Source organism: Patagioenas fasciata, chromosome Z (genome assembly GCF_037038585.1).
Source record: "Patagioenas fasciata isolate bPatFas1 chromosome Z, bPatFas1.hap1, whole genome shotgun sequence".
Lineage (NCBI taxonomy): Eukaryota > Metazoa > Chordata > Aves > Columbiformes > Columbidae > Patagioenas > Patagioenas fasciata.
Window position 1 is genome coordinate 4,716,944 of NC_092560.1, and position 18,200 is coordinate 4,735,143.

The 18,200-nt window shown below is 42.8% G+C and overlaps 2 protein-coding genes across 3 annotated transcripts in view; one reads left to right on the forward strand and one right to left on the reverse strand.

The window, feature by feature from the left end:
• Window positions 1-4,762: 4,762 nt before the first annotated feature.
• On the forward strand, window positions 4,763-14,228 carry CCNH (cyclin H). 2 transcript variants are annotated; one of them, XR_011736631.1, is made up of 10 exons: window positions 4,763-4,923; window positions 5,058-5,180; window positions 7,203-7,276; window positions 7,544-7,754; window positions 8,055-8,218; window positions 9,751-9,821; window positions 11,638-11,749; window positions 12,317-12,377; window positions 13,635-13,768; window positions 14,211-14,228. XR_011736631.1 is itself a non-coding variant. In XM_065860332.2 (9 exons), the coding sequence occupies exons 1-9, from the start codon at window positions 4,807-4,809 to the stop codon at window positions 13,665-13,667; spliced, it is 966 nt and encodes a 321-aa protein (XP_065716404.1). In that variant the 5' UTR covers window positions 4,763-4,806; the 3' UTR covers window positions 13,668-13,823. The 2 variants fall into 2 exon arrangements, 1 of the variants encoding a protein (XP_065716404.1); XM_065860332.2 differs by lacking the exon at window positions 14,211-14,228 and having other exon boundaries at window positions 13,635-13,823.
• A 1,328-nt stretch (window positions 14,229-15,556) lies between these two features.
• RASA1 (RAS p21 protein activator 1) overlaps window positions 15,557-18,200 on the reverse strand; it is a 59,917-nt gene continuing 57,273 nt past the window's right edge. Inside the window, exons 24-25 of the mRNA XM_065860331.2 lie at window positions 17,108-17,242; window positions 15,557-16,430 (exon numbers count right to left, since the gene is read on the reverse strand). Coding sequence (XP_065716403.1) covers window positions 16,347-16,430; window positions 17,108-17,242 — 219 coding nt within the window. The 3' untranslated portion in view covers window positions 15,557-16,346. The remainder of the gene's footprint in view (window positions 16,431-17,107; window positions 17,243-18,200) is intronic.

The following is an 18,200-nucleotide window of genomic DNA, read 5'->3' on the forward strand; positions in this document are numbered from 1 at the left end:
AAGCGCGGTCAACATTAACAACTGCACCCAGTGCAAAGGAGGAGAAATGTGAGTTTGAGAAAGAAGCTGAGGAGAAGATTGTGCCAGCAGTAAGTGTGGAAATGCATGAGAAGGAGCAAAGTGTCGGTGGAGAGCAGGAGGCAGAGCAGCCTGTGGCAACAGATGAGCTGGAGCCGGTGAGCAGGAACAGCTCATCAGGTGTGAGGAGCACGGACCAAGAGAGGAGGTGGCAGCAGCAGGTGTTCAGGAGAGGGTGAAGGAGAAAACAGCTGCAGAAGAGGATCAGGAAGGAAAAGTGGTGCAAGTGTCAGAAGATCTTGGTAAAAGGAAACAAAAGCTGTAGAAGGAGGGAAAGAGAACGAGATGCCAGAGAAACTCCTAAACCCAGATGAAATAAGTGCAGAAATATGTCCTGAAGAGGCCATTGCAAAGAGGCCTCCAGGAGGGTTCACTAATGAAGCTGAGCTGCTGTCTTCTCCAGAAACAACTAAACGATGAGGCAGCCCTTTCAAGAAGCTCTTGATGGGCACTGGCTTCAAAAAACTGCCTTGGAAGAAGCCAAAGGCCAAAAGAAAAGAAGTTTATTTAGGGGAACAGGGTGAACCCCATCAGCACTTATCAACACAAGCATCACTTAAAAGGTTAGTGACCCCAAGGAAGAAATCCAAAGGTGTTCCTGGCAAGGCACCTGCCCAGAGAGAAGGAGACATACCGAGTAACGAACAAGAGCTCCAGCCATCAAGAACAGTGAAACCTGCTAGGAGAATAGAGTCTACTGAAACTCGTGCGACTGCTGGAAACACCAAAGATGTGCTGTTGACTTTGGAGATGCTGAAAGATGGACAAAGTCACAATCCTTTACCAATTGTGACCAGCCCTGAAGACGTTTCAAGGGAAAGTGTGAGACTTCAGAAATCAACACTAGAACTAACTGTAACAAAAGATCAAACCAAAGACCCCCTAGACATAGACCCACCTAAATTAGGGGAAAACGAGGTTGGGCAGGTTATGGAAATCCCAGACAAACAGACAGGTCAGCAAACTTGCACAGAAAGTGAGGAAGAACAATCTTACCCTGCAGTGGAAGATGGGAAAACACAGACATGGGAGGATGAGACTTGCCAAGAAGTGACTGTCAGAGACTGGAAATAATTGTCTCGCACATTGTGCCAAAAAACGTTTCTCCAGCCCCAGGATTGTCAAAAGCTAAAAGGAATCATGCCTCAAATGCTGTAGCAGGAGATAGGTCACTCAGGATAAGGTCACAAGGTGAACTGCAATTTACATACCAAGATCATGCTAAGGGGCCGCAGACACAGGCCAGCCGGCTGACAGTAGGAGGTGGGGGACATGCTGGAGGGCACACAGCTCCACCTTCTGATATGCCCAGCATGGCAGAAAAGGAAAAGCTGAGACCCTTCAAGATGGCCCGAAACTTGTCAATTTTTCGCAGTCACGTGCCCCCTCATGACTTTTCCATCTTTTTGCAATTACACCTCTGCAAGAGACAAAAGAAAACTTATGTAAGCAAGCGACCCAGAGGGCTATAGAAAGCTCACCTAAACCAGCACTGGCAGGGAACCCACCACCCTGAGGACCCCTCCACCCACCAGCCTTGCTGTGGGAACCAGACCAGACACTGGAGGACGCTGTGCTCCTGAACTACAAACCCCAGCACCCTTGCCATGGGACACCCGCAGCCACACATCATCAGACAAGTGCCATCATCCACGCTGTGGAGCCGTATGAGCGGCGGGATCCATCACCTATGCTTTCGTCCTGTCTCTTTGCTCTTTTCTTCTTTACTTCTCTTTTTTTCTTTCCTATATCCCTATTTATTTGCCTCTCTTTCTGTGCATAGTGTAATAACACAAGGCTCACAAACCTACATGTGCTGCGAACTCCTTTATGTAAATCCCTTCTCTGTTAAGCTATTCACTAATTAGACCTAAACAAGGTAAATCTTTCTACTGCCAAATCATGTATAAATTGGGCTATGCTGCAAATTAAAAGGTGTTGCTTTTTTTTTACGGACCCTAAGTGCTGTGTGTACTGTTTTGCATCCAGGGGGGACCCAGGAACCTGAATCACCTCTGCCCACAGCACTCATAGCTCTGGGCAGGATGTGACATCTTTTTGGCGAAGCAAGCAGGGTCCCCTTCTGTTCGAAAGTCCACTAGGAGTCACCAACTCTCTACCTCAGAGAAAGAGGCGTGGGCAGTTGGGAAAGGATCTCTCAGCTATACAAGTAGGGAGAGATCCAGAGGGTACCAACGATCTACTTCGAGGAAAGAGGCAGGAGAGTTGGGAGGTGACCTCTCAGCATTTTGGCCAGGAGGGGTTCAAGCAGTAGTGAGCCATGGTGAACAGAAATGCCTGTTCTCAACTGCTTCCCCATTTTTTAGAAGCTGAAGGAGTACAAAGTATGCCTTGTCCCATCAGGAATGACCTGGGCTCATAGCAATTGGGACTTCCTAAAAGCAGAGGCAGAAAGAATTACTAAACTTGCTAAAGAGGAAAAACTGTGTTGAGGAAAGGGAAAAACCATAGTATGTGCTGTGCTGGGGCGGCCCTGGTGGCAGTTCAAAGGTCCAAGCACCTGGACAAACAAAGCAAGCAAGAAACGGTAAAGATCCCACAGGACCAGTTAGCTGCAGAACACAATACCACTCAGTGGCTCCTTGCAGCTCTGTCAGATGCATTAGACCGAGAAAAAATCTTACGGTCTGAATTGGAAGAATATGTGTCGGGCTCAAATGACCACGCCAAACTTGATTCTGTTCTGGACAGTGAGCCCAGGTTTACCAGCCCAGCACAAATGGCTGAGAAACAAGGTTTTAAGCCCTTGTATCCAGCTAAAGAATTGGAAATTAGCCGGGGAGTATTTTACCATGAAAATGGGGAAGCAACACTGAGGCTCCTCATTAAAACTCAATCTACTGATAACAGCCAAGTGGAAGCAGCTCTGCAATTCACCACCCAAACAATACCACAGTCTGCGGCTGAATTATCAAAGATTCAGGAGAAATATAGTAGATTGGCTCAAGAAACAGAAATAGAACATGTTACGGGGATCAATATTATTCAATATATTCATCAATGACTTGGATGACGGAATAGAGTGCACTGTGAGCTAGTTTGCTGATGACACCAAGCTGGGAGGAGTGGCTGACACTGGAAGCTGTGCTGTCATCCAGAGACCTGGACAGGTTGGAGAGTTGGGTGGGGAAAAATTTAAATAAATAGAACAAGGGAAAGTGTAGAGTCTGGAATCTGGGCAGGAACAACTCCAGGTTCCAGTACAAGTTGGGGAATGACCTATTAGAGAGCTGAGTAGGGGAAAAGGACCTGGGGGTCCTGGTGGACAGCAGGGTGACCATGAGCCAGCACTGGGCCCTTGTGGCCAGGAAGGCCAATGGTACCTGGGGTGGGTTAGAAGGGGGTGGTCAGTAGGTCAGAGAGGTTCTCCTTCCCCTCTGCTCTGCCCTGGGGAGACCACGCCTGGAATATTGTGTCCAGTTGTGGCCCCTCAGTTCCAGAAGGACAGGGAACTGCTGGAGAGAGTCCAGCGCAGCCACCAAGATGCTGAAGGGAGTGGAGCATCTCCCATTTGAGGAAAGGCTGAGGAAGCTGGGGCTCTTTAGCTTGGAGAAGTCTGAGGGGTGACCTTTTTAACGGTTATCAATGTGTAAAGGGTGCGTGTCACAAGCGTGATAAAAGACCAAGACTCAGACAATGTGCCAAACAGGAGTCTGGTTTATTTAATATGCAAATTGAGGCAAGCAAACAGCGCTGAGTGCACAAAACAGTGCTGGGTGCAAGGAGACACCCCGGTCACCAACAGGCACACCTCAGGTTTCTGACCAACTCCTTTTATTTCCTCAGCTAGTCCTTCTTGCACTCTGTTCCCTGGTTGGTTGTCACTAGGGCTCTTGTCTCTTTCTGATTGGTGGTTGAAGTTTCCTCTTCCTCGGTGTCAGTTTCTTCGTGTGCAGACTGGAGGCTGTTGCTAAGGGGTCTTTTCTACCCGGCTCCCCCCACTTCCGCCGTGGCGGCTGCCCCGGGTCAAGGTCACCTTCTACTTCATGTCAACCCCGCCACCACCACCTTTCCTATGCATGTGCATATGGTACAGAGTAGGTTCCACAACTTCTTACATAAAACTTAACTATATTTTCTTTTTCTTCACAGCCCGTGCCTTATTTGGTTATATCTGTAAACATTAAACATCTTATCAGCACAAATCAAAACTGCATTTCTCACAGGAGGATGGAGCCAGGGTCTTCTTGGTGACAATCAATGATAGGACAAGGGGCAGTGGGTGCAAACTGGAACACAGGAGGTTCCACTTAAATATGAGAAGAAACTTCTTCCCAGTGAGGGTGTCAGAGCCTGGCCCAGGCTGCCCAGGGATGTTGTGGAGTCTCCTTCTCTGCAGACATTCAAACCCGCCTGGACGCCTTCCTGTGGAACCTCAGCTGGGTGTTCCTGCTCCATGGGGGGATTGCACTGGATGAGCTTTCCAGGGCCCTTCCAACCCCTCACATTCTGGGATTGTGTGAGAAGAAGGGGCCCACTGTGCCATAAAACCTCCGCACCACCCGTGGAGGCCCTGGCGGTGCCCAGAAGCTGGCTGAACAGACTCTCGGAGGAGCAGACATTTTGCCTCCGCGGGCACCATGAGGCGACAGCTCATGGCGGGCGGTGTCCCCTTCCCGCCCAACTACAACTCCCGGCATGCCCCGCGCCGGCCGTGGGCGGTGGGAGGAGGAGGAGGGGCGGCCAGGGGATGTTGTCGGCGCCATCATGTACCACAGCAGCACGCAGAGGCGCAACTGGACCTTCCGCGATGAGGACGAGCTGGCGCGGAAGCGGGCCGAGGCCAACCGCAAGTTCCGCAGCAAAGCGGTGGCGACCGGGAAGGTGCGGGAATCGGGGGCGGGGAGGTGGTGAGGGGGAGAGCGGCCCGGGCGCTCCCAGCGGCTCTGAGGGGAGGACGTGGCGGGAGTGCCCGAGCGCAGCCCCTCAGTCCGGCCCCGCTGGGCTTTCTCCTCAAGGTCCAGCCGACCGACCCCGTCCTCCTGGAGCCCCACGAGGAGCTAGCGATCTGCAAATACTACGAGAAGCGGCTGCTGGATTTCTGCGCAGTGTTCAAGCCGGCCATGCCGAGATCCGTGGTGGTGAGCGGCCGGTGCTACCCCCCCGGGAGGGTTCGGGTGGCTTTGGATGGGGCTGCAGGGCTTTACCCCCCTTTGTGTCTCTGGTTCCATCGCTTCCTGCTTGCGTGTCTTGTTCATTTTTTTTGAGGCGAAACTTGTTTACTTTGAGGGCGACTGAGCTCTGGAAGAGGCTGCCCAGAGAGGTTGTGGAGTCTCCTTCCTGGAGACATTCAAAACTACCTAGACATGATCCTGTGCGATCTGCTCTGGTGAACCTGCTTTAGCAGATGGGTTGGACTGGATGATCTCCAGAGGTCCTTTCCAACCCCAGCCATTCTGTGATTCTTGAGAGCATGGATATCTTTCCCAGTTTTTTGTCTCCACTGCTGCAGCATGTGTTTCAGACCACTTTTTGTCTCTTTAGGATAACCACAACAATTTCAAAAACAGGGAGTTATTTCTCAGTTTCATCTGTTTCTTACTACTGTTACACTAGCATGGATGTGCCACTCTACTTGGTACTGGTGAGGCCCACCTTGAATCCTGGGTTCAGTTTCGGGCCCCTCATCATAAGAAGGACTTTGATGTACTAGAGAGCGTGCAGAGGAGGCAGTGAAGCTGGTGAGGGGTCTGGAGCACAGGTGTGATGAGGAGCAGCTGAGGGAGCTGGGGCTGTTCAGCCTGGAGAAAAGGAGGCTGAGGGGAGACCTTATTTCTGTCTGCAACTACCCTAAAGGAGGTTGTAGCATGGAGGGGGTTGGTCTCTTCTCCCAAGTAGCAAGTGATAGGACAAGACAAAATGGCTTCAAGTTGCACCAGGGGAGGTTTAGATTGAACATTAGGAGAAATTTCTTCCTGGAAAGGGCTGTCAGGGATTGGAACAGGCTGCCCAGGGAAGTGGTGGAGTCACCATCCCTGGAGGGGTTTAAAAGGTATTGAGACGATGTTCTTGGGGACATGGTTTAGTGCTAGGTTTAGGTTAGGTTAGAGTTGTACTCGATGATCCTGAGGGTCTCTTCCAACTGAAGTGATTCTATGACTTTTAACAGTTTTCTTTAAGCAAAGAGTAGAAACAAACATAGTGCTGTATGGATTGATGATACAGTAAAATGATCTCACTGTAGCTAAGGGAGGCAGTCCCAAACCTGGGCTGTCATACAGTTGTTTCTCAAGCTTTGGTGCTTGCTTGGACACAGAGCAAACTGCTTCAAGCATTTGTGCTGGCAGTAAACTAGCTCACAAAGGAAAAAAAATAAAATCTTTGAGCTGAGTTATCTTGAACGCAGAAGAGTGCATTTCAGGAGAGGGAGAGTGAGGACTTACAGAGGAAGCAGGGAATTAAATTGTGCTTCGTTTGTCACCTGCATCTGATGTGTAACCCTGATTGTCCCCTGTCAGCCCTTCCTTTTTCTGGCATGTGTGGTCAATCACGGACATTAAGAATATCTTGTCTGCAGATGTTTGAAACGTAGCAGCAGGCTGATGTTACATGCTCTGTGGAGCCACAGTTGTATTTCAGAAGCGGCCCCTGTGGAATGTGTGTGTTGGAGCAGGCTCACCAAGTACTGGTTATGGAGAACATCTGCTTTCATGCTGATGGTGTTCAGATCAGCTTGGAAATTTGACAGAGACTGCAGTAAAAAGTCAAATGTCTTGACTGGGATTACTCACAACTTTAAGAATAATCTTTTCAGCCTTTGTTTTTTAACTTCCATTTAAATATCAGATTTTTCTTTTGAAGTTATTGCAGGCTTTTGGAGCATTTTGTTCCTAAATATGTCTAAAAATGGAGGAAATTATAACCAAGCCACAATTTTGTAGGGCTCTTGTAGGCATAAATGTATTAAACTTGGACATTTTCTTGTATTAGAAATGGCATGGCATTGTCTGCATCTTGGTGCCTTAGTGTGTTGTATATATCCATAGTATGTCTTCAGACTTGCCTGTTCTGTGTTGCGTTTTAACTTTTGAAATTTATTAAATTTTTTTTGTAATCCATTTTTGCTTCTGTACTTACTTTTCCCTTCCCCTTTTTTCATTTAGGGAACAGCTTGCATGTATTTCAAACGCTTTTACCTCAATAACTCAGTGATGGAGTATCATCCTCGGATAATAATGTGAGTTATCAGTGTACCATAAGTTATTCTATCGAGTGGACATTGGAGCTATAATCTTGATATCTGTATAACACTTGAAAAGATGAGAAAGGAATTCTGTGAGCTTAAAGATGAGTAAAAACAACTTATGGTCACTTTCTGTTTCCATTTGGAGGTTGGCTGTGTTCAAAACATAGTGTTTTGAAGATATACATTTTCTAAGCAAAACACTTGATGGAAGATGGATGCTACATAAGTCAACTGTTTCCTTTTTTTTCCCTTCTCAAGGCTAACATGTGCGTTTTTGGCTTGTAAAGTAGATGAATTTAATGTGTCCAGTGTCCAGTTTGTTGGCAACCTTCGAGAAAGCCCTCTTGGACAGGAAAAAGCTCTTGAACAAATACTGGAATATGAACTTCTGCTTATTCAGCAACTGAACTTCCATCTTATCGTCCACAATCCATACAGGCCATTTGAGGGATTTCTAATCGATTTGAAGGTATTATTGTTTTACGTGCTACATATTCCATATACTAATGTAATTCAAATCTCTTGTGGGTTGTGTTAGAAAACTGTATTTTCTTTTGTGCCTGAGATCTTAAAGTTGTAGTTTCTAAAGTGAAAAGCAAATATCTGAAAGGAAATGAGCTTAATTGTGGCCTTTAGGCGCCTTAGATTACTTTTGGAATAAGAAGATGGCCTGCTGTTAATTTTGCTTTACTAAATGCTATTGAATTGTGAGCTCGTGAACCAGAAGACAAGGAGCAGCTACTTACTTTCCTAAATACTTGTTTTTCAGACTCGTTATCCAATGCTGGAGAATCCTGAAGTTTTGAGGAAGACAGCTGATGACTTTCTCAATCGAGTGGCTATGACAGATGCGTATCTGCTCTTTACTCCCTCACAGATAGCTCTCGCTGCCATATTATCCAGTGGATCAAGAGCAGGAATTAATATGGAAAGGTAGTTTTTTATTCTTTGTTATAGGTATGATTTAAACAGTTTGCTTCTTGTGTAAAAATGTTTTGTTCTAGACTTTAAGTAGTAGAACTGTATTTACTGATTGTTAAGACTACAATGTGTTCTGTAAGTATGTTTCAAAACTGAAGTGGTACTGTCTTTTTTTCCATTTTCAACAAGTGGGCAATTAGTTGGTGTCTGTTTTTTATATTCCTTTGGAAGAAGGACAAAAAATTTTCAAACTGATGACTTTGCCCTAATTAGAACAGCATAGGACTTTCAGGCTCACCTTGAAGATGAGAGTGAAATGGAAATATGGTAGAAACAAGGAGTATGAAATACGTAAAGAATCACTTAAAGGAAAAAAGATATTTTTGAGGTATCTAAAGTTACGGAGTGAGATGTGCGGTGCATATGAAGACTACGTGCTGCATTTGGTGGAAACAGACTAATGATAAAGTGCTGTTTTAAATCAGCTCCTTTCCTTTCTGTGGTCTAGCTACGGGTGTTAAGCCAACGCTTTGGTATCATTGCTGAAATGTGTGATTTGTTTGTTTATTTAAGGACAAAACATACTCTTCTGAAAAACAAAGGAGGTAACTGCTCTAAGTATCTGTATCTGGAGTGTTTTAATCACATGACTTTCCATGTGAGCATTTTGTGTTTAGAGTGTAAAGCCTTTGCTGTTCTGAGAGGACAGTTAACCCTGGAGAGCAGGGCTGTCAAACTCATTTTCACCGGGGGACACATCAGTCTCGTGGTTGCCTTGAAAGGGCCAGATGTAATTTTCAGACTGTATAAGTGTAGGAGTAGTTACATCTATACATCTGCTGTAGGGGATGCTCCCACACTGTTTTGTTCTTGTGGAACGAGGGATTTGAGTAGTCTTTGGATTTTTGTATTTTATCCATAAGTGCACTTCTGGGAAGGCATAAAACTACTTGGTGGTTGTAGATCTTGGTGAGGATTGTTGCTCATGTGTGTTGGAATTTTACCCAGGTGGGGGGTGTGTGTGTGTGTGTTCTTTGAGGACAGAGGAAGGGCCTGAGAGACTCTACAAGATGGAGTTTAAAGCTGCCAATGGACTCAGTTTCATCTTGCAAGCTTTGCTGTCTGTTGGTCTATCTGAAGACCACTCTTCTGTATGTAGTATTTGCTTTTCCAGCAGTCTTACTGTGCAATAGTGTGATGTTAGTATGGCCCTTCATGAAAACCTAACTGTGAGCTGTCTTAACTCAGTAAGACTTACTTAAAAACGTTTAATTCTGCAGTGTTAGACCTTTGGTTCCGTACATATCCGGGGGATACTTTTGTCATGTTCTTACAGAAGAAGAATGTTGCAAGTGACAGAAATGCTTTTTTATCACTTTATAGCACTTGTGCAACCACAGTGTTCTTGCTAAGTCTGATCATAACAGATGTAAAATGATACACATTTTATTAACTAATGGTAGCTACCATAAATAGTTATTTTAATAACTGTAATAACTATAGTAAGTTATTTTAATCACTTATTCTCCCTTGTCTCTTCGCAGTTATTTATCAGAAACTCTTATGCTGAAAGAAAACAGAACATCCTTAGCTGAGCTACTAGATGGCGTGAAATGTAAGTAAACATTGGAAAAATGTGATGAACAGTATCTCTAAAGGAAGAAAAACAGCTTTTTCCAAACAACAAAAGATTTAAGCAGAAAGATGTGCTTCAAGTAGTTTTTTTCACCTCAGGGCACAAATAATGTAAGTAAAATGTGGGCATGTGGATACAGGGGGAGAAAACACTGGGAGTTATTTTCCTGTGGTATGGGCAAATGAAATTAAATGGCAAAGGGCCTGACGTTTTTCAGAACATAAGTGCTATGGTCAAGTGCTAGCAACTGCCTCAGAAGTGAGAAATCTGTTTTGGGAATGAGATAATGATTTTTGTGAGGCTGAAATTACTCTTTCACTGTGTCTTAGAAATCACAGCTTCAGGCAAAAGCCTGCACATAACTACTTCCACCACCAGAGGGTACCTTTTCTAAGCTAAACAGTTAGAGTTAAGTGATCTGCCAGGATTTATACTTCACTTCTGTTTTGCAGCTATAAAGAAGTTTCAAAAGATGTCTATTTTTGATACTGTGGGAAATATATGGTATCAAGAATGTTAGGATGGTTCAACTAAGATAATGGGGAATGTACTACACTGGTTACTACTTTTTTAGTTAAACAAAAAGGCTGGGATATTAAGTTACTAGTAAGCAGTTATTTAAGCTAATGCTCCCATTTATAATGGGAGCGTGAGAGTTAAAAATGCAGTCCTTTGGCTTAGCTGACTTCAGTAGTGAATGTACCACACAAATCACAGGGTCTACAAATTCAATTTAAATTGAATTTATAAAACTTAAGATGCTCTTGCCTTTCTCTTCCTGCTTACAAGTCCAGTCTTCAGGTTTCCATTGCAGAGGTGCAAAGGGAATGCTGGGATCACTTATTCTTCACTTGCATTATTCTGGAAAGTAGCGTTAACCCAAAGGCAGCTCTTGTGTAAACATATGGTGGCTGTAAGGAAGTTTTGAAGCACCTGTAAATGGGTAGTTTTACAGTGAACTGGTGGTATGGGAAAAAGTCTTGTTTCTTGAGGGTAGCCTTAAATTTTACTTGCATTAACACGACTGAAACAAATATTGTATTTTTAAGTCTGAGATACAATGCTGAATGCAAAAATTACCTGTGTATTCTGAAACTTGTTAGCAGGGTAATGCGAGTTCTACCTTCGTTATAGTTCGCCTTGAGGAGATCCAGGATCAATGACTTGTTGCAGTGTAGTTCTTTGTGCTCAGCTTGTGCTGTACCTTGATGTTAGCTAGAATTAATCCTTGGATGTAAGACAATAGTTAAAGTCTTACATATGTAATCTTTGATCCTCTAAAGTTTGAGTGCTATGTGGGATGAAAGTTTTGTAAGCAAGCATTTTGGGATGAGTTAATACTTTGATTGTCTAATGCTCACTTTGACAAATATAAGGATTTTTCTTCCTAAGCTTTCTGTCTCAGCTGTTTGCAATATGTTGTATGTTGCCTTGTAGTGTCTTTTGAGTCTGTTTGAAAACTAGATACAATGTTTTCAAAACCTTACTGAGATCTGGACTGCCCGACTTCTTAGATTACTTAGATTTCTTAGATTCTGTTTTTTCTCTGTGTACCTTTTTTTTTTTTTTTTTTTTTTTTTGCGTAGGTTAGGTTTTTTTCCTAGTAGAAGCTGCTTGAAAATGTATACTGTGTGCCTGTTATGATGAGGGAAGGGAGGGTAAACTGTTGGCTCAAGGTAAACTATGCAGGTTAAGCAATAATGGTAGCTGTACTAGTGATTGATAAGCTTGTGTAATTCACAGGGTAGAGGAGAAATTATTTAATTTGCTTAGAGCTGTGTTGTTGTCACTGTAGGCGTGAAAAATCTCATAAAGAAATATGAGCTGCCGAGGCCTGAAGAGGTTGCTGCTCTAAAACAGAAACTGGAGAAGTGTCACAGCTCAGAGCTTTCACTTAACACAAACCCGTAAGTAGATACTTACTCTTCATGTTAAACTTCTGCCTTTTTTATTGCTGTTGAAACACTAATTTTATCTGCTCTGTGTGAGTGATTGAAAACATCTGAATGTACACAGAAGGATCTGTTCACACGCTTCACTGTGTGAGCATCTGCTGGAAGCTGAGAACCAAGACTCAGAGTAGTGCTTTCAGTAGTGCTGATGTGCACTGCAAGTTGTAATATTGATTACTTTGTAACACAGAACTGGAATCCCAGGTGGCTTCTAGGGTCTGGCCACTTCTTGGCATGTGCAACAAGAATCCAAGGTTTTAAAGTCATGTGATTAAAACTAGAATTGTGTAAAGGGTTAATGTTTTCTTAAGTCGTATGTGGATGGCAAAGGACTTCCTGTTTTTTATTTCTTTTCTACCATTTTCACTTTAGTACCCACTGTGAACTTCCAGCAAACTGTTAGTCAAGGCTTTGGTTGTTTTTTCATGTCACAAATATGTCCATAATCTAATCTTGTGGCTGAATAAGGAGACTCTGACTGTTAAGTACCTAAACACTTAACTTTCTCTGGCTGGGGGTCAGGAAGAAGAGGAAAGGTTATGAAGATGATGAATATGTTACAAAGAAGCCTAAAATGGATGAGGTCAGTAAACGTGTTGTACTTTTCTTTCATTTTGCCAAGACATAGCTACTGAGACAAACTTCTGCATCTGTTCAATTTCTTCTGTGTGTTGCTCAGACAGAATCCTTTAAACTTTTCTTTAAAAATGAGCCAGGGTTTGTACTGGCCTGTCATTGAGAGTGCTCTAAAGACACCTGTCTTTTGTGGAGAGAGGGATTAAGGCTATAATGTCACACTAAAATCTAAAAAATTATTTGAACAAAACTATAATAAAGTCAGCATTGACAGTATGTTTTCATAAAATGTGGAACCTCAAGCAAGAGACTGAGCACACTGGGTAATATTTCTTACGAGGGGCATGCAAGAACTGTTTTAAATGAACCCAGAAATCAAAGTTCAATTGGAGTCTTACAACAGACTGGGGCATACTTTAAGAAACTCCTTTAACTGTGCTCATGTTTAGCAGCGTGAGCAAAAATCCTGATCATGGGGAGTATAAGGAAAGGAAATACCCTTTCACATTGTTCAGCAGTTGGTTGCCATGACCTTATGTCAGGCAGGTCATGAGAAGCTGAAGGGGAACTTACTTAACAAACATGCATTTCATCAAGTGACTTCTGTGTAGGCCTTGGGTGAATTCCTGTTTCCAGTCTGAGCCAGCCTTCTAAATCAGCCAGGCCTGGCAACGCTCCTGGGTGTCCGAATATGCTGTCCAGGGTAGGCATGATCCCCACTCTGCTCTGTGCTTTTTCCTCTGCAGATCACAGAATCACAGAATGGTTTGGGTTGAAGGGACCTTCCCAGCTTCCCCAGTGCCCCCCCTGCCATGAGCAGGGACATCTTCACCAGCTGAGGTTGCTCAGAGCCCCGTCCAGCCTGGCCTGGGGTGTCTCCAGGGATGGTTCATCCACCACCTCTCTGGCCAACCTGGGCCAGGCTCTCACCACCCTCAGGGGAAACAATTTCTTCCTCATGTCCAGCCTGAATCTCCCCTCCGTTAGCTGCTTTGGCAGAATGCTCCTGTGTCAAGTAGTATAGACAAGCAATTTAAATCAAATTATATTTAATTCTGTTACTGATGGCAGATACAGTTCAGAGATGTGAAAAGTCACCTGTGTTACCTAAGTTCTCTTTAACTGGCATATACAGCAGAAGTTACTGTGACAGCATGTGCAGTAGTAGCACGTACCTGCCCATCATGTGTTGCATATCTGACCTCACTACAAAAACACCATATTCACACATTGCCTAAAGCATTGCTTTTTTTCCTTCCCTTAGGAAGAGTGGACTGATGATGACCTGCTGGACTGAGTGTAACAGCGAAGGAAAATGGCATCCTAGTGCTGTGGAAACTACTGTTCAGAGTCAAGTGTGCAGCTGTCTGCTACAGGTTCCTTACTCTGTATCACAAGGTATTTATTCTGTCAGTTTTTGTTCTTTGCAATAAAGCATGTGACTTCTCAAAAATTTGTTATAGTTCCATTAAATCTTCATCCATTCAATGGCAAACATTAGAAACATTTCATAATGCAAGAGTTTTGATTCAGCAACTGTTGTTTGAGATGTACCTTTAGCTACTGCCATGCTGTAATCCCACAGTTAACATCAATCTGGGCATTTACTAACCTGGATAAATATGAGCAGGAGACAGACTTGGTAACAGACCTGCCTGTGCTCCACAGCAGGATCTGCTCCTCTCTTCTCAAGCTCATCACTGAAGCAGCTGAAAGAACACAGCCGTGTCTGTAACACTTGGTACATTTGGGAAGCTCTTCCCAAAGGTACTAATAGGCTGCAGCAACATAGTTTACAATGTGGAAAGTAATGACGACACGTTTGTGACTTACTCTGCAGCTATATCTCAGACTGGGTTACTGTGGCTAATTTACCAGGGGGCAACTGAAAAGAAGGAAAATCTTCCTAAGGAGGTAAATGTCTCCAGATCTACAGCAGTGTCTCTTATCTTTCATATACTGGTTTAGAACATTAGCCATTCTATGATGCACAGACTTAAGTGCAACTTTGTGAGTTTCCTGGTTTCATTCTCAACAATGCATTTTATATGTAATGTGTAATGGCTAAGTAGCCATCCAATTCCATTCTCCCAAATTTATATTTTTACCATGTTACTCTACATACACCCAGCCAACTAAACCTATAAAATAACCCACTCTATCCGTTCTGGTTTTGACAAATCCTTTTACACAAAAGGAATTGTGACTCAACACCATTTCAGTTAAGTTGTATAGTAGGTTCTGAACTGTTCGGAAGCTGTAAACGGAGCATTCAGCAGGAGTGCATCACACACAAAAAAAAAAAATAGAACTAGGACTGTGACTTGTGTGACTTTATGGTATACAGAGAGAGAACTAAGAAGGGCAAGAAAAAAAAGCTATTAATTACCTTTTTCTCTGAGACACAGTTTGATAAGAGGCTTGGAAGCAGTAGTTCAAGCAGTAGTTTTATGGGACAGTCTAAAAGAGAACTCAGTAAAACCAAGTTGTAAACACATACATCTTACCTAAGAGCATCATCCCTGTCTACTAAGTGTAATAGTCACAACACTGGAAGCTCTCAGCTGTGGCACTTGGTACCCACCTTCAAAAATGTTCCCCAACTGGAGAGACCAGGGCAGCACAGCAAGAGCCAACTGCAAACCTCTGATGTTACAGCAAAGACTCAAAGATTTAATCTGTACAATTTTGTGTGACAGTGAATAGGAAAAGCTGTTCTGACAGGCAGGAGATAGTGTGTAGGTGTAACAACCACGTTCATGTTACAGTTACTTATGTGATTATCTCATTAGTCTTGTCAGTGAATCTCAGCATCCTTTTGTTCTGTGTTAGATCACTGTCTAGAAAAGTTACCAATGGTGATGCTGAAATACTCTCCAAATCAACTACACATTTTAAATTTAACAGTTTTAACATCTACATTTCACCCTGTGAGAGATAGTGTACAAATTATGGCATATGGACAAGGTAATGCTTTTGTGGGGATTCATGATAAAAAACTGTCAGCTCATTACCATTTCAAAGTACATCACATGTGCAGACACCGTAAAAAATTTCCACAGCAGCCAGTTAAGCCAGTTTCCATGAAGAGTTGTTCTGCAGCTTGATTTATTTTAAAAACTTATTTTTCACTTATAAAAATAATAATTAGGTAGACTTACAGTACACAAAAGACCAAACAATACCTATTTTATAAAATGGTTTAATGAATGCATGCATGTCTGATACAATGATCAATAAATTTACTGAATTCAAATTATTTACTGTTGTAAACATTTTACAAAAGCATTGTGATTTAATCTGGATATACAGTTCTTGACGGAAGAACTATTCAGACTGAATCGGTGGCACGTCGAAAAATAAAGCTGACGACCCATTCTGCAATATTCTCTTTCAACATGATTCCAGCAAGAGAAACAGCATGGTATAAAAAGTGTACAGTAAAGATTGTTCCTACCATAACATTAAATTTTGGAAACTGTAAATACAAGTTGAAGTGGTTGAAACAGTCAAAAGTCATAATTATTGTAACCAGTCAGAAATTACAGTAAGAAATGTTATCCAGTTATATGTAGCTGTCAAAACAGCACGTTTCTTTTCATGTCAGTTGATAATTCTTTTCCAACAGGACAGCAAAACTTTGGCAATCAGAGGTGCTGAAAAAAATTTTCAAAGTTCAAGACACAGTCACAGCATTTTCTTTGCGGAAGGTGAACTGTCCACCAAGGCTCAGAGGTTGTGAAATTGGTTTCCAAGTGGAAAAAAAAAGTGCAAATGTCCTGCACAAGTTAGCTTAAAAAAGCTGCTGGTACAATCATTCACCAACAGAATCTTTGTTTTCTTTTTGCATAGTTCACACATCACTGGGAATGTGACAGGGTGTGCTGTTTTTGGCAAGAGCAAGAAGAAAAGTGATACTGGTGTGAGTTGCCGTGTTGGGCATGCTGGATCCATGCAGAATTCAGGTAGAGGGCTGCTACCTGATGTTATTAGACACTGAATACTGATTTTGTTTTTGTTGAAGCAGTTCAGTAATAGCCAAAAGCTTCTTAAGAACATGCTGTAGAAAGAGAGTCATTGAAAACATACATTAGCAACTGGAAACAGAACAGTCCTGCCTGCTGGAGAAGCATTTTCAGCATTAGCCTACACTACTAGGTAATTTATTCAAACAACAAAACAAAAGGAAACAGCCAGTTCCCTAGTCAACAAGACATTACTGCAAAAGGGAAGTCTAAAGCAGTGTTACGAACTGCCTCGCCAATCATGCATCCTTTTGCTGTTTTGTGGTTTAACGGGCCAAGAAAGGGTCCCACTAACAGACTGCTGGGGTTTGCTAGATAAGTTTGTCAAGTTGGTTTACAAATGTACCAGCAAATTAGGAAGCAGAAATTGAGGTATCGATAGAAAGCTAATGAAAGTAAATTTAGTTCTCAACTGAAAAAAAAACAAACCCTGAGATCCTAAAACTGATGACCCAGAGAGCGTGTCAGGAGATGGAAATTTTGGGGGTTTAGGCTTCCTCTGTAAAACTAAAACTTCCTTTGCAAACTTTAAAAAACTGTCTTTGGTTTTGTTGCATGAAGAAACAAAGCTATGGCTAAGTATTTACAGCTAATAACCTGCTGGTGAAGTACACGTCTGTTAAAATGTTTATCAGTCATACTGCTAGCCAGAACTACCACTAAAGCATCCTTATAGGAAGGAGTAACTCAAGACATGCTGTGTGTTCCATACCTGCATTACACCTCGCTCATTACTGAGCGTCCGCAGTTCGTCCGAGTGTGCCACGCAGATCTCGTGCAAGGCCGCCAGGTCACGGGAGAGGTCAGTTCTAGAGTGCTCTGTAGTGTCTGGAAGCTCCGGAACGTTCTTCAATGAAATAGACAAGAGCAGATTCAGGATGCTGAGCACCCAGGAATATAAATTACAGCTCTGCTGACACAACTGCTTTATACCGCCACCAAGTACAGCAACGTTAAGTCTTCCCAGTGGAGTCTCCAGTCCGTCGTTCTATTACAAATTTTCTATTTTCTCTTCTCTGCAAGCGTGTGTTTCATGAGTATACCGCAATTTCTGCTCCTGCCAGGAGTTCTTCCTAAGACATCTGGTATTGCTACACTGCCACTGAGCTGACCAGAAAGCTACTGCGTACAGAGACTTCCCCTGAATTAGGTGAAATCATTCACCAGGTGTTTTCTTCCATTTAAGTGAGAGAATAGCAGCAACAAAAATTCAGCAAAATCTGTAACTATGAAGTAACTCATTACACCAGTCATAAAATGGTAATGTTGTAATTAAAACAGTAAATTAGTCCAACAGTTATTTTTAAACCAGCAGTTTTCAGAGATCTCATGCAAAATCTGTCATTTAAAGAAAACTGACACAATTTGCAATTTAAGCAGAAAAAGGTGACATATGGTCACCTGCCTGAATGCCACACTCATTTTTGTATCTTACAAAAATATTCTGAGATATCTTGTAGATCACTGTTACGGGATCAATTCAGGAAGCTCAGCACATCTTTTCCATTTTCGTTTTTAAAATGAATTATTGGTTTAAAAATACACGTATATAACACGCGGTCCTAAGTCCTGTTACAGCCGTGAAACACAGAACAGCAACAGTCTGGAAGAACACAGTAACTGCAGTTCACTTCTGAACTACAGCATCTGGAATGCATGCAGTGACACATGCGAAAACACATCACTGAACTGCAACATAATATTTTTTAAAGAAAAAAATAATTTCAATCTGGTCAAAGCCATATGATCAATTATATACAGGAATTTTTATTCCAACACATATTTTTAAAGATTTCTATTTTTAG